The following is a 14,944-nucleotide window of genomic DNA, read 5'->3' as shown; positions in this document are numbered from 1 at the left end:
CAAATTTCAATATTTAGAAAGTTTTGTAGAAAAAAAAATAATTTACTTGTACTTTTTAGAAGATACTATTATCAGACAGTCCCTGGTTTAAGATTGATTTCTTGAAAGGTCCCTAAGCTCGGTTTTCGCGGATTAGGTGGCGTTTCCTCGTCGCAGGTTTCGGAAGGCGGGGCAGCTGAGAATTGCCAAAAAAAGGGTTAAAAAGGTTAAAGAGATTAAAAAGGTTAAAAAAGGGGAGAATGCTTGAGAGTAAAGTAAACGGCAACTCCGCGTGGCATGTGAGGATCACGTGAGAGGAAATTCGAGGCATGCAAAATTTTTTGTGATGTGGTAAGTGGCCCCTCCATCATAAATCTCTACTGTTTCAAAATATAAATGTTTGGAAATCTAAAAAATATTTCTTTCAGATTCGGTCTATCTGTTTTTTATCCTTAAAAAGCACTTTCATTTTTTTCTAGATTGCCTAGATGTTCCTTGTTATATACAAATAAGAAAAATAAAATTTAGAATTCATTATGTAAATCAGTAAGGAAAAATTTTACCTAATTACCATTATAGCATAAATGAATTAAAAAAAATCAAAAGATTCAAAACTCCATCCTTTCAATAAATATGGAAAAATTTAGAAAAATATATTACAAATATGTAAGGAAAATAGTATACCAAAAAAATTGTGATAAAAATAAATAAAACATTTAAAATGTCAATTACCACCGAAAAAGGGAAAATCTTGATAAAATATTTCCTTTTCAGTGAAACCATCCAAAAAAACTCCTCCTTCTACTATTTATAAATAAAAATAAATAATACTATTTTCATAATTTATATTTATTCATTTAAAAGTTTATTTTTTTTAAATGTGCATCATACATGTGTTAATAAATTCAAAATAAATAAATAAAAAAAATATTTATAGTTTTATTCAATTATATACAAAAAGCATCTAGAGAATATGAAAATTTATCAAAAATCCTAAAACATCAATCATGAAGCAATGTTAGGCTTTACCACCATTCTAAAATAACTTTAGATAACTTTCCTCCATTCTATCCTAATTCTCCGTGTCACATAAGTATTAAAACTAAAGAATTGTGAGGCATTGAGAAAAAAAAAAAAGAGGTTGTAGAATATAGATGGGTCGAAAGAGAAATACAAAGTAAGAGAGAGAGGAGAGAGGGGTAGAATACCAAAAACTTTTTCTAAAAAAAAAAAAAGATCAGGAGAGAGGGATGGAGCACCAAAAACTTTTTTAAACTTTTTTTTTAAAAAAGAAAACAAATCTTAACCAATCTATCCCAAAAAAGCCTATCATATTTACATGAAACCTAGTATCAATTCAATCATTTTGACCATAAAAAAGAAGGGTGAAGCTCAGTCTAATATCCACAAGCTTCCTTTCAATCCAAGATGGTATTCATCCAAAGGGTATTCATCCATAAAAAAATGCTCTTATTCTCCACGTTGTTTAAATTTACTTCTTTATTTTAATCATCAAATTGTTGTTCCAATAAATATATTAATAAATTTATTTGTTATTAGGAGAACAAGTTGACCATTCTTGTGCTAAATTATTAAAAATATGAATCTAAACTTTTGTTTTATTTGTTTTAAATCGACTCATGCAACAACTATAGTTAATAAGGTACACGCAGCAACTGTAATCTATGTTACTTAACAGGGAAAAAACAATCATAAATGTGGAGCATTGAATTTTTGCTGGAAAATGCTTTAGGGTACCAATTAATGGGCACATGAAAAGTTATATCTTATTACTAATATCGTGTTGATCTCTCAACAATTGAAACCCTTGGGATGACATTAATTCCTGGTATTGTTACCAACCCCCTACCCTACATTGCCAAATGAATTTCTTGTGAATAAAAAAATTATCTCCCCATAGCAATACTTCTTTTTGGCCTCAATCTTTCTTTCTTTCTTTTGTTCTTTGTATCCAAGAACACCTTTGAGATGAGAAAGCATTTTACTATCTACAGCTAGCATTCTATTAGTTTTGTTCACTGATTACAAAATAGTAAAATAATAACTCAGCTTACTTGGGAACCAAAAACACCAGATAACTCTTTTGTTCTTTTTCCACCTCCATGCAGTATGGTGGGAAATGACATGATAAGCAAAAGAGAGAACCACCATTCCAGCCTGAGGCTTGATCATGGTGTGTTTGGGTGTTTGTCTTTTTAAGTTGGAGCAAGTGAAATATTGGAAAGGAGATTGGAAGCTTGGACGCTGCTAGCGAGATAAGCATGTGCATTGTAGCTAAAAAATAACTTGGATGACAACTAAGATTCGCCGTACTGATACCGGATCCCGTACCAGTGATGCACTAGCATAAGCGTATCGAGTGTCGGTACGGTATGGTATACGGTACATCAGACGTACCAATACTGATATACCAGTACCGATATCTATCGGTACTGCATAGCATGATGGTAACAATAGCTCTAAATGCTGTCAAAAGAAGCTAACACAAGATGCTATGCATGCCAAATTTTCCTAGCTAGTTTTGAGCACCATCACTACCTACCTATATCCCTCCTGTCTTTCTATGGGACCATGACCATCCTTTTAGGTGTCCCTCTTGTGTGTCAAGCATGCGCCAGGTTCTAGTTGACCATTTAAGAATTCAAGTGAAGTTTTAGTGCAAGCAGCAGTTTCAATATATGGTCAGCTGGGACAGTCAGTTTGTTGGATGCAGTCTACGTGACCTACAGCATCAAAGCTTGAAGGCTGGCACAGCTTCAGCCTGGTTAAGTGACATATATAAATGATGCTTTCCTCATGTTTTGATGCAGTCTTGTTTGTATCTTAATAGCCATAACCATATCCATATCCAACCAGTATTTAAATTGGTTTTCTGGTCTATCTACAAACTATTTAATTGGCACCGACGGAGGGGTGAACAAGAAGCTTATCAAAAGTGGGGACATGCTAAACTTGAAATTTGTCTATAGCTTCATCCCTTAATAAAACCAAGAGATTATATTCTAGTTTATAATGGAATGAGAGACACAATGAGTCTAGTTTATCAGATAATCTTCAAACTCTGGTTACAACCTTTGGAATGGGTTATGGTCCGAGACACCATGCAATAGACCAAATCCCATGTATATAACTAACAAGGAAAATAGAAAACTTTTAGGCCAAAAATGAATGGGTGAACGTTGATGTAGTTTTGCACAACAGGTTCCATTACTAGGATTATAAGCAACCTAAGAAAACAAACACCAGAACATCTGCAAGTATATATAACTTGCTAATGGATTAGTACACCAAGTTGCTAATCACTGCAGCTTAATCTACCTTAATTATAAACAAAAATCACCAAGTCCATTTTGTTTTATGATCAGACATTACTAAAAAGGAAACAGGAAAAAAAACCTTTCATTATTCTTATCATATGTACGAAATGCAATATAAGGCAATGTAGATGTTGCATATCAGCTTGCAGTGGAGGTTCTGATGGTCTGATACATGGATTAGGAAGTGAATATAGAAGAAATAACCTGGATGATGCAATTTGCTAAACCTATGAAGCATCAATAAGCAATGGCCAATAAAAATATCTTCATCCTACATCATAACATGCATCTATCACTTCTTCAAGCTCATGTGTTTGGATAAAAGATGTCTTATTTAGTTCACAAATCTGACTATTTACAACATTTTTTGCAAAGAATACAAAAAAAATGTGGAAAACAAGCAAGAGCAAGAGATATTACTAATGAATAACATTTTGGAGGTAGGAAAGGGGAAATAATAATCCAAAGAGAAGGGTATGAATTCTCATCCCAGGTGGCTGCCATCCTCATTCATCATCCCTTTAAAACTCTTTGCCAACCAGATCACAGTTTCTCGTGGGGAGACCTTATCCTTTCCAAATGGCTTTAAAACAACTGCAAGCTCTTCCAACCTATTATGCTGTAGTAGCTCCGCCGAAAGCTCTAACAAACCTTCAAGTGCCTCTGCTCTCTGTCTAAAAGATTTCACATCCAGTGTTTCTTTAGCTGGAGATTCGTCTTCCTTTGACCCAAGGTTGACATCTGATGAATGTGATCGGACCTCTGTAGAATTTGATTTTACAGTTTCTAAGGTGTCTGGTTTCTCCTTGATGATATTGTTTTCTAAAACATTAGATTTAACAGTTACAGCTTCAACAAATCCAGGAGGTTTCAGGCTTGGTGAGATACTCCTCATGTCCACATCTTCTCTGACTACATTAAATAGCTTCCCCATATCTATGTTCTGAACACCCTTTTCAACATTCTCAATTGCTGGCTGCTCGCTGCCAACCCGAAAGCTACTGTGTCTTATGACATGAATAACATCATCAAAAGCTGGGGTTAAATGAGCTGCCGGCTTTTCCAAAGTCTGATTTGGAACTGGTCCCTTCTCCATAGGAGTATTCTTTGGGGTTGCTGAAACAAAAGGTGCAATATCGGTTATGGATGAGAAGAGCTCTCTGACAGCAAACCTGTCGTCACCACTTTGTGTTGCAACAGGATTCTTCTCAGGCATGATCACAGATCCATCATCTTTACAAACAAACTCCTGCTCAGAGCTGGGAAAGGATGGCTCCAGGACAGAACTCAGACACAGTTCATCATTACTAGCACTACTCTTTTGCAAGTCAGCTGGATTGACCTCAGTAATTGGTGTATGTTTATAATCATGATCTAGACTTTCTACAGATGAATAATCAACTCTTGACTGCGTGAATGAAGAAATCGAACATCTTGGTGGATTAGATTCAGAAATTTTAGGGAGCAAGATCTCGTTGGCGTGATCGATTTTAGAGTTTGAGCTCCCTGTCTGTAGAGATTCCTGAGTCTGAACAGATGGTGCTCCCGAGTTGCCTGTATCAGTTTGCATTCTTCTTGAAGGATCCAAAGAAATCTTTTCAGATTCCTCAACCTGGCTAATGACTTGCTTGGGGCTATACACAGTTTGATTTTGACTCCTCTCATGCTCTGGACTTATCTTCACAGGAACACCCTTGTTACCATTGTCAGTCGGACTCGAACTGTCAGGCACAGCAGGTTTGGCTAAAGGGACAGAAGGCCTTCTGACAATACTGGGAGGTGGAAGCCTTTGCTTTGCCTTGATAGGGTTGCTATCTTCCATAACTTGTTTTACCGGAACAGAGGGTGAAACCCCCTCATGTCTAACTTTAGTTTTTGGGGAGCAATCCAATACCGGTAACTGCAACAAGTGACAGATAAAATGAATGAAAAGGGACAATTCGAAAATGCAGGTGAAAAATAATGGAATCTACACTCACCAGATGCTTCAAGGGGTGTGATGCCAGCACTCTTTTTGCAGAATCACTATTGGTCTTGACTGATTCACAAGCTGGAGCTGGAGCTTCTGCATTGGACTTGGAGCTTGAAGAACTGGAACTAGTAGGCTTAGATGACTTGGGAGATGGTTCTGTGCCATTTTTATGATTTGGTGTACCTCCTATTTTAACACGACTGGCTCTCGCCGGTGAGCTGCTCTCTCTGAGTCTGCCCTCCTTAAGAGCCATCATTATATTTTTAACAGTCTTTGGTTGCTTAGACTCGACCTTTGGCTGCTGATCAACATGCAAGGATTTCGATGAATCTTGTCTCTCTGTCTCAATTTTAGAGAAATCACAATCACCTATGACATCTTGTGAGGGAACAAAAGCAACCCCATCATTTGAAGAAGTGTCTTTTTCAAATTCCTTGTGGTCACAGTTGACTGCTAACTCTGATGTATTTCTCTCACTTGACTGCAAACTGTCCTTATCACTGCTAGAAATGCTGCTGTTTTGGCTTTCAGACATGTTCTTCTGACCACTGCATGAAGTAGAGATGTGCTTCTCTGGTGACTGAGTTACACTTGAAGGATCAGGGGATGGTCGATACTGATTGGCATATGGTTGTAAATATGGATGTCTTAGAATTTCAGATGCCTGATTGGATTAAATCATTTCATCATTAGACAAAGTTGTGGAGATAGTATTATTAAAACATAAAGAGACCAAAACTTACAAATGGCCAAAATTGTCGACCTTAAAAAGAAAGGCTTACATTTGGTCGATGCTCTGGGTTCTTTCTCAACATGCTCTTAATAAGTGTTTTCCTGCATGAAATTACACCAAAACAGATCTCTCTTCAACTAGTTGATTCTAGCAAAACAAGAAAGCAAAAACAAAAAGGGAAAAACTGAATGGCAATTTCCCAAAACATGAGCTTATGGCAGATATTTTAAGTAGAATAAACCAGTAATCTCAAATCATTAACAGAAAGAGTCATCTGGGCTTTAGGAGATTGCATAAACAGTCAGTCCATGTCTAAACTGCCCAACCCATAAGGCCCAACCAAACGATGAAGCCAACTGATATGGTCAAAAATAATAGTAACAAAACTTTCTCACATGTTTTATAGGAGATTTTGAAGTTTTAGGTTTGCTCGGGCTTTATGTGGGAATGCTCTACGCGTGCATATCAATTTCAAGAAATCCGATTAACACATTTTTAGATTAGAAATGCACATTTTCTCATTATAATATGGGAACAATTAGTAAAATAAATCTTGATGCTACTACAGTTATATGTTAATAATATAGCAGATATTCAAAAAAACAGATTTATCTAATTCTTCTCAGGTTCAGCTTGTTTTTTACAAATTTCAATCTATCTAGAAACTATTATAAACACAAGCAATGTGTTACTTGCTTTATAAAAACCAGGATAAAATAACAAACAATATCTAATTGAAATATTTATTTGCCCAAACCAAAAGGACAATAAGGACAGACTTGATCTGAGGCCTTAACTCTGTCAAAGGATGTTTGCAAGCTTGGGGCCTTAGAATAGGCCAAGCTAAACTAGAAAGAAAAAGAAAATAAATGAATTGTTACTGACTATACCATGTTGGGTATCTTGTCTGCTATTTAATCTTGATTATCAACAACACTAGATTCTACCAATGTTAAGCACTTGCAACTGAAAAATGCTGAAGACACTGGTATCTCCAAGTCAAATGATAAGAAATACTTATGCATCAAAACAGAGTAGACAATGTTATCAAATACCAAAGATTAATATATGAATACCAAAACATTGATATTTTTCCATTAAAAGAAGCAAAGCCGATAAGTGTGAGGAAAACAAAATGAAACCACCCTACAATCACAAATCATCCTACAATCACAAATCTTCAACGATTTCATCCAAGAAAGATTATCACTAAGCTTCAACAAGTATGTAATAGCATAGAGAACACTCACAGGGAAGAAGAATAGCATGAAGGTAAAGGGCCAATAGAAGACCTGTTTATCTTACTTATCAATCCAGCCATATCCTGAAAAAGTTTTCACATGAGCCATTAATACAAATCTTGCCCGATACTTATGCCATTAATGTTTCGTGTCATATTTTTTATCAGAATAAGTGATAGCATTTGAGAAGATGTAAAAGAGTATTAAACATATAAAAAGGTACAGAAGAAAACTGATTTAAGCTATTCCCAGACAAACTAATTCTTCAGAATAAATAAATAGAGTGAACATGTGAAACAAAGTAGTAAGACGCATGTTAGCTATTTGAAAGACTAGCTCATTTACAAGAAAAGATCAAGTAACTATCTTCTATTAGCTGCAAAAGGCTCCAACCTGTAATAAGACTGATTCAGAAAGGACTAAAAAAATAAGGTTCAACTACAACTTATACCATCTAGAATTGGCGCCTTAAACCATGTTGCAGAATAATAATCCAGCTCAGTCAGTACCTTGAGATATAAGCAGCTGCTGGATACATAACCTTATACATTAATTTGTATCCAACACATGAGCAAAACTGTAGTTGCTTACTGTGGCCAATATGCTAGAAAATCAAGAACTACACATGGGATGGCCACGACCACATTTTGTATCTGTGACAATGTATGTACAAACATACACATGTGAGAGAGTGAGAAAGAGAGAGAGATAGCTGAGCTAGAATCCTACCAATTTAATTCTGAATTGTATCAGTTCAAATTACATGATGAGGCCATTAAAATAGAGAATCCAACACTAAAAATAAAATTGGCTATGTAGAGTGCCTAGGAACCAAAATGTTTCAAAGGGTTTCCTTTTTGGGTAAAATAAGCCTTAATGCATTACAAATGAAGAAAAGATGCATAGATATAATTCCTCTGATTGAATATTTTGGAGGTTGGGGAGCAAATGATCAAAGTGAAAACATATACTCCTTTGGACGACCACCATGTTTGGCTTACTGGTGCAGCTAATTCAATGTATGCCACACAAAGAGGCAATGAGAAATCTGTCATTTAACCATCAGCCCATAAAGCATCTGCCAGAGTATAAAAGCCCCATGGTGGGGCCTTGTGAGTTAGAGCATAGTCAATGAGCGATTAGCTTTTGTTATCTCAATTTTCAACGACCTCAATGTATTTCTCAAGGATTCAAACTTCAAAAATACCAAGGTGTATCGATGACCAGATGATGTGTGCCATATCTCACAGAACACCAACAAATAGTACCAACTGGAACACTCTGGCACAACTAATACACCATATGGTCTATTTTGGCCCCCAACTCTTTTGCCTTTTATTTTGTTTCTATTGCTTTACTTCTATATTTTTTTGCATAAACTATATGTTTCAATTAACAATCAAAATGTAATAAGGCTACTGGAAATAAATGGTTTAATAAATAATGTTAAAGAAGCCTCCCCAATACCTTTAGAGCTCTCTTCTGCCTTCAAATGATCGAGAAGGAAAAGAAAGGGCCTTGATACTTGCTTAGAGCCAAGTGGTACCAAGCAGCTTGGGCTGGGTCTGGGTGCAATGCGATCGTGGTTTGGGCCTAGTTTAGCTAACTTAGGTATATATAGCCATAGTTTACCAGCTCCTAGCCAGCATGAGGCCAATATGCCCAATCCTTTAATCCCACAATTTTCTCACCATGTTGCACTTCAATCAAAGTTCCCTAAACCAGTACCGGAGATGGTACCTATGAGCAACTGGTTCAATACGATAGGGATCCGTATGACACCATTCCAGAGCATACCAAAAGAGGAAGAGAGAGGGGGAGAGATAGATAGAGAGAGGGGGGAGAGGAAGGAGAGGGAGAGAGAGAGGGAGGGAGAGAAAGGTCAAAGGCTGTCAACAGAGAGCTCTGAGAGCCCTGAATCTGGAGATAGATAGAGAGAGGGTGGGGGAGAGGGGGAGAGAGAGAGGTCGAAGGCCGTTGACAGGGAGCTCTGAGAGCCCCAGATCCAGCAATGGACCAAGAGGGAAAGGGAGAGGGAGAGGGAGAGGGAGAGATCGAAGGCTGTCAACGGGGAGCTTAGAGAGCCCCAAATCTGGCAATGGACTGAGAGAAAGAGGAGGATAGAGAGACTTACCCAGAGACGTCGTCATCATCATACAACGACGGCATCATTGACATACGAGGACAAAGGTAGCCGGGGTTAGGGTTTTGAATTCATCCAAGCGTCAAATGGGTGAGGGGCCTTGTTTATTTTCTGAGTTGAATCAATAAACCTACCAATAACTGACCAGTCTGGTTCCATACACCTTGAACCGGCCAGTTCGACATGGTTCATCTAATCATATGGTTTCCTATGAATAAACTGGGTGATAAATGAAATGGATGCAAGCCACTAAAATAGAGAATCCACAAAGCTTACATGACCTAGACTAGTTAGAATTCCTAAAAACAAAAATCAAATGTTTCATAAGTTTCTTCTTAATGGATCAGGCAGTCATAAAATGGATAGTTGGATACACATGTTGTTTTTGAAAATGCAAGATGGGCTTTATCAATAATTAACACTGATGATCATGATCTATGAGTTTCATAACACATAAGATCAACATAACTTGGTTTAGATTTTCCAAACCACAAATCACATGAAATCTTTGTCTTGCCCTTAAGAACTTTCAATTTATGATTACCAATAGTCTAGGTAAAATACATGTAAAGGATTTGGGTTTTTGGTTTGACTATTGAAGCTTATATTGTACATAAATAATATGCATATACATATAGTTAAATTCAATATCAAGTTTGCTGGTCCATGATTCTTTATACTTAACATTGGAAATACTTATTTTCACGGTATATTACTCAACGAAAATGAAAAGCTATGACACTTTATTAGAAGTCTCCACACAGTCCATGAAATTTATTTTGGCATGGGAAAGGTTGAGACTTGAGTTGCAGTTGCAGTAGCCTCATTTAACATGACACTTCAGAACATCATTTTGTAGGTGGTGAGTAAAAAACAACTTCCTTGCTCAATCCTTTTATATCCTCTCTCTGCAGTGTTTGGAATCCACGGGAGGTTTCTATGCTTCAACCATGAAGTTCTTTAAAAAAGGAAAAAGCAGGGGGAAAAAAGAACTTTTCAGAACTGTTGTGTGGCAAATGTTAAAGGTTAAATCAGTCTTAGCCCATGTTTGAGCCAACGATAATAGAGTATCTTTTCTATGGGCTTTTAACAAACCAATGTCCTTCAAAAATTATTCTTGTTGAAACTGACTGAAAGAGCATGGGGAACTAGAAATCAGCTTACAAACAAAATTTTGAAAAAATGGACAATATTAAAATAGAATGTACACCAAGATGATGCTCTAACTAGCTCAAAACCAATATTCTTTTGGCTGAAACAAGTGAAATAAGTGCCAAATTTCTGAAACAGAGACTATACAGGCATCTATCAGTTTCTGAGGTCCATCAATTTATGATTGTCAAAAATTTCAAAATAATTCAGCCAAAATATTTTGTTTCTGGCCTTTAGCCAATACTTGAATCTATGAAAATGTTTTGAGCTTAAACCATTTTGAGGCTTTGCAGAGCTATTGCATTCTTTTAAGGTAGAGGCAGAGTTCAATTGGAGAATGTATGATGAAATTTTTTACTTAATGTCTTCCTCTATTTAATAACAAAATATTTTTCATAAAATACTGACTTTTTGCATTCTATTTACGTTAGAAAAATCAATAGCAGTAACATTTCTTTTTATGCACGCATATAATCATATATAATTCAAAACAATGCCCATAATAAGTTGACCATGTATCATTCATCTTTTGTTGAGAAGCAGAAAAGACAAAAGGTAAGCATACCATAGGGAACTATTTCCTGCTTCATTATTTCACTTATGATAGAATGGAGGCATAAGATATACTGATCATGTTCAGTATAAGGTGTAAGCTGGCACTGATATCAGTAAGGAACCTTTAATCTAAGGGAATATGTTGGAAGCTGACATCGTTGAGAATTAATGCCATCACATCAATTTTTCTAATAACCAAGAGGGGAAAAAGAAATGAAAGAAACTTACAAAAGCTTTAAAAGCAGGTCTATGAGCGGCCATCTCATACATACAGCATCCTGCCCATCCAAATTCCATTCAAAGCTCAAAATTTAGTATATATCTCTAACAAAGCATCTGCAAGAAGAAGTTTATAATTTAGTTGTCCTACCCAGAGACCAGATATCTGACTTGAAGCCATATGGAATATCAGCAAGCAGCTCTGGACACATGTAATTGGGAGTTCCAACAACCTAAACAAAGCAAATTCCCAGCCATCAGTCTCTTAATGACATAGCAAGTATCGCAAATTCAACAGTATATAGAAAAACAACAACAAAAGAATGTAAAATAATGGGGACGCCATTTAACTATTATGGCTGCTCCAATGGCATAAATATATTTTCCTGGACTCTAAAAAGGAAAAAAACTTTCCTGCCTTTACTTTCAATAAAAGACATTATCTCATGGCAACATTTTCTAAAACATGGCATTAGCTTTCAAGCAAAAGTTTCCATGTAGGAGACTTCCAAAATGGAGAGCCTTGAAAATCAGAATAATGGTATGTCAAGATGATAACACTTGAAAAGTTTGCAATAGAATCAGCATGCCATTGATTAATGTCCTTGACAGCAATCACAAGCTGGGGAAAATACCATTGCAATCAGTTTTTTCCTTGTTTTTTCTTTTTGGAGGAAGCTCATGGAATTCATTTGAAATTCAAGATCATGTATAATGTAAACTTTTGGAGCTACAACACGGTTCCTCAAGTTTACACCCTTGAACGGATATGTTTGGATTATGTTGGCATATCTGTGAAATTTTTCTCAGAAGTTCTATACCGTTCTCACCTACCAGTACTTAGTAACATCAAATGTACCCAGGTTTTTGATTCCTCAAATAGCATGTTTCACATAAAAAATAAGGACTGGCAAATATTGATTATTTAAGCCACTAATTTCATGAAATTTTTAAATTGAAAAAATTAAGTAAAATCACACATACAGAAGAAGCCAAATCATTTGCTTTGAGGGTTTTAGCAAGTCCAAAATCCCCTGCACATCAATATGAAACACACAGGCGAAAAAATAAAAGTTAGCATGATGTTAAGAAATCTAAGTCTCTACATATTTAAGGGTCCTGAGAAACTAACCAAGGCGAACATCTTGATCCTTGGTCAGAAATATATTTGAGCACTGCCAAGAAGGTTCAAAAATAAATTTGCAACAAGAATCAGTTGATATTTTACTGTAGAATAAGAAAGACAGAGTTGCTTCCATATACTCACAAACCTTGAGGTCACGATGCAAAACAAAGTTGGAATGCAGGTATTCAACTGCTAATAATAGTTGAGTGAACCATTTCAACAATTTCTGAGGAGCAGTAACAATTATCAATAAACAATCAGCATATAAAGCTCTTGTTTAAGTCAAAAATTATCCAGAAAGTTGTCATAACCTCTTCCGGGAAATACGTTCCATTTGATCTCTTCATCAACTCGGCCCTGCCAGATGCCACAGATAATAAGGCATACCAAGTTTCCTTTTTATGGAAAAAAGAAAATCCGATATCAGAAGTGCACTTACATATCTCCACCTTCACAGTATCCTGTAACTATACAAACATAGCAGCCCTGCATTGAGAAGCATAATCTAGACATAAGCTATAAACAAGATATATATATATATATTGAGAGAGAGAGAGAGAGAGAGAGATGGACTTAGCTAAGCTCAATGATCAAAGCCGTTGGATATGATCCACTTCGTCTAAAATGCTTCCACGCTAAAAATTATATAATTTGGAGACTCCTAGCCTATGCATCAAGTGGTCAAAAATTGGATAGACTAAATAAAATTAATTTTTGATGACTTGATGCATAGACTAGCCATCTCTAAATCACATGTTTTTTGGTGTACAAGCAATTTAGACATAATAGATCATATCCAACGGCTCGAATCATTAATATAGGACCTCGGTTGTCCAATGTAGACCTGATCGAATCTAAGTGGACATCCACTTGAGTGTAGCCAAGTCTAGCTCTATGTGTGTATGTTTGGGGGTGTCTATATATACATATTATATATATAAACAATCTAAGTGTATATATGAGTTCTAGCTACTTCTCTTCAAACCTTCTCCACCCAAGCTTCCTTGAACTCGACGATGAAAGGGTGTTGCAGCCGAGCAATGAGAGCCATCTAGTCTCAAATTTTCATAAAGATTAGAACACAATTTCTAAACAATGACCAGAACAAGCAAGCAAAATCACATCTATTTCACCAACCTCTTGATGAGCTGATCTTCTGCAGCGCTCAGTTTGCCTTGCGAGCCGGATTTTCTTTAAAACATACCTGAAATCCAAAAAACTCTTAAGCAGCTGAACAAAGACCCCCAAACTGTAAAGAAATAATTCGAAAATAAACAAATTTAAGTTAAAAGCACCGATGTGAACCTACTTCTTCTTCTCCAGCTTATGATTCACTAGAATCGCCGCTCCAAAGGCTCCTCGCCCAATTTGCTCCATTATCTCGTATTGATCCATTCGAGACTCCATGGATCTGATCCACAAATGTAAATATGTTGTACTCTATCAACAGACCTTCTCTGAATCCCCAGAAAAGCAGCTTGTTTGCTCCAATCTGCCACCACTCTCCTCAGTCCCCAATAGAAACACCCTGCTCCATAAATCTTCAGTTCATCTAGTGAGATCTCCTATAACTTCTCCAACTACATCTAATACTCAGAGAAATAAAACAAATCAAATCCGCATTTCTGACTCATAACAAGACTGAGGTCCGAGATCCCATACTGCTATAAAAGGAAAACCAGACAAAAATTTCCACAAACTGAGATCCAAACTCCACTGACAACATTAGATCGAATCAACCAATCCCGGAAATCACCTCAAAAGACCACCTTTTTTTCCCTAACAATCGGAATCCCATAGATAGAACTGCTTACTACCCGATCCCCCACCATCTCTCCCACATTGCTCAAAACATCGCCTTTCCACCTCCTCCACTCCCGGAACCAGCCGATTCCCCTGTCCTCTATCCCAGCCGACTCCGCCACCGCCGCCAATCACCGGACTACCGATATCCGGCGAGAAAACGCTATTTCTCGCTCCGGGAACGCCGGAAAGCGAATCCAGCGGCGGGAAAAGATCCAATCGAGATATTGGATAAGCTCTCTTCGTCGCCCCTCGATCTCCAGCAGCTTTGGAGGGCGAGGACGGCAATGCGTTTGGGTTTCTGGTGGGCTCTTTTGGGGCTCTCTCTTTCTCTCTCTCCCTCTCGCGCCGGAGCGAGAGAGCCTTCTTTCTTCTTTGTGGCCCTTTTTTTTTCGGCTTTTCTCTTCTCCTCCACTTCTCCTCATTTTAAAATCGTCCAGTGGGAGAATTATATATAGCTGCGGATGCTAAGAGCACTTACTAACCATGGTTAAAGGCAGGTGAGAATAGAATTAATTACTTGATTTTGGAGTTAAAAAAAAAAAAACTTAAGTCTCTCTCTCTCTCTCCCTCCCTCCCTAGTCCCTCCCCTGTTGCTTTCAGTGGGGTTTTAATGGTAGAACAGTGGACTGTCATCTATGTCCTCACTGGATTAACTTGAGCTTGATGGTGATAAACCTGAA

At 36.9% G+C, this 14,944-nt stretch overlaps 1 protein-coding gene across 1 annotated transcript; it reads right to left on the bottom strand.

The window, feature by feature from the left end:
• Nucleotides 1-3,588: 3,588 nt before the first annotated feature.
• LOC103713637 (serine/threonine-protein kinase Nek5) lies at nt 3,589-14,667 on the bottom strand. The gene is made up of 14 exons (XM_008800640.4): nt 13,768-14,667; nt 13,596-13,662; nt 13,444-13,509; nt 12,898-12,944; nt 12,770-12,815; nt 12,604-12,684; nt 12,465-12,507; nt 12,317-12,366; nt 11,484-11,565; nt 11,342-11,391; nt 7,273-7,346; nt 6,072-6,123; nt 5,297-5,953; nt 3,589-5,217 (listed from the first exon to the last, which is right to left on the bottom strand). Exons 1-14 carry the CDS (start codon nt 13,863-13,865, stop codon nt 3,802-3,804), a joined length of 2,829 nt encoding a protein of 942 aa, XP_008798862.2. The 5' UTR covers nt 13,866-14,667; the 3' UTR covers nt 3,589-3,801.
• Nucleotides 14,668-14,944: the final 277 nt, after the last annotated feature.

Source organism: Phoenix dactylifera, unplaced genomic scaffold (assembly GCF_009389715.1).
Source record: "Phoenix dactylifera cultivar Barhee BC4 unplaced genomic scaffold, palm_55x_up_171113_PBpolish2nd_filt_p 000026F, whole genome shotgun sequence".
In the NCBI taxonomy this organism is placed as follows: Eukaryota; Viridiplantae; Streptophyta; class Magnoliopsida; order Arecales; family Arecaceae; genus Phoenix; species Phoenix dactylifera.
This window is presented reverse-complemented; position numbering and strand designations above follow the sequence as displayed.

Coding starts and splice junctions, on each gene's coding strand:
- LOC103713637 (XM_008800640.4), bottom strand. CDS start 13,865: ATGGAGTCTCGAATGGATCAATACGAGATAATGGAGCAAATTGGGCGA. Junction 11,566..12,316: donor CAAATGATTTGGCTTCTTCT/GTATGTGTGATT, acceptor TGCTTTGTTTAG/GTTGTTGGAACTCCCAATTA. Junction 5,954..6,071: donor ACCCAGAGCATCGACCAAAT/GTAAGCCTTTCT, acceptor TAATCCAATCAG/GCATCTGAAATTCTAAGACA.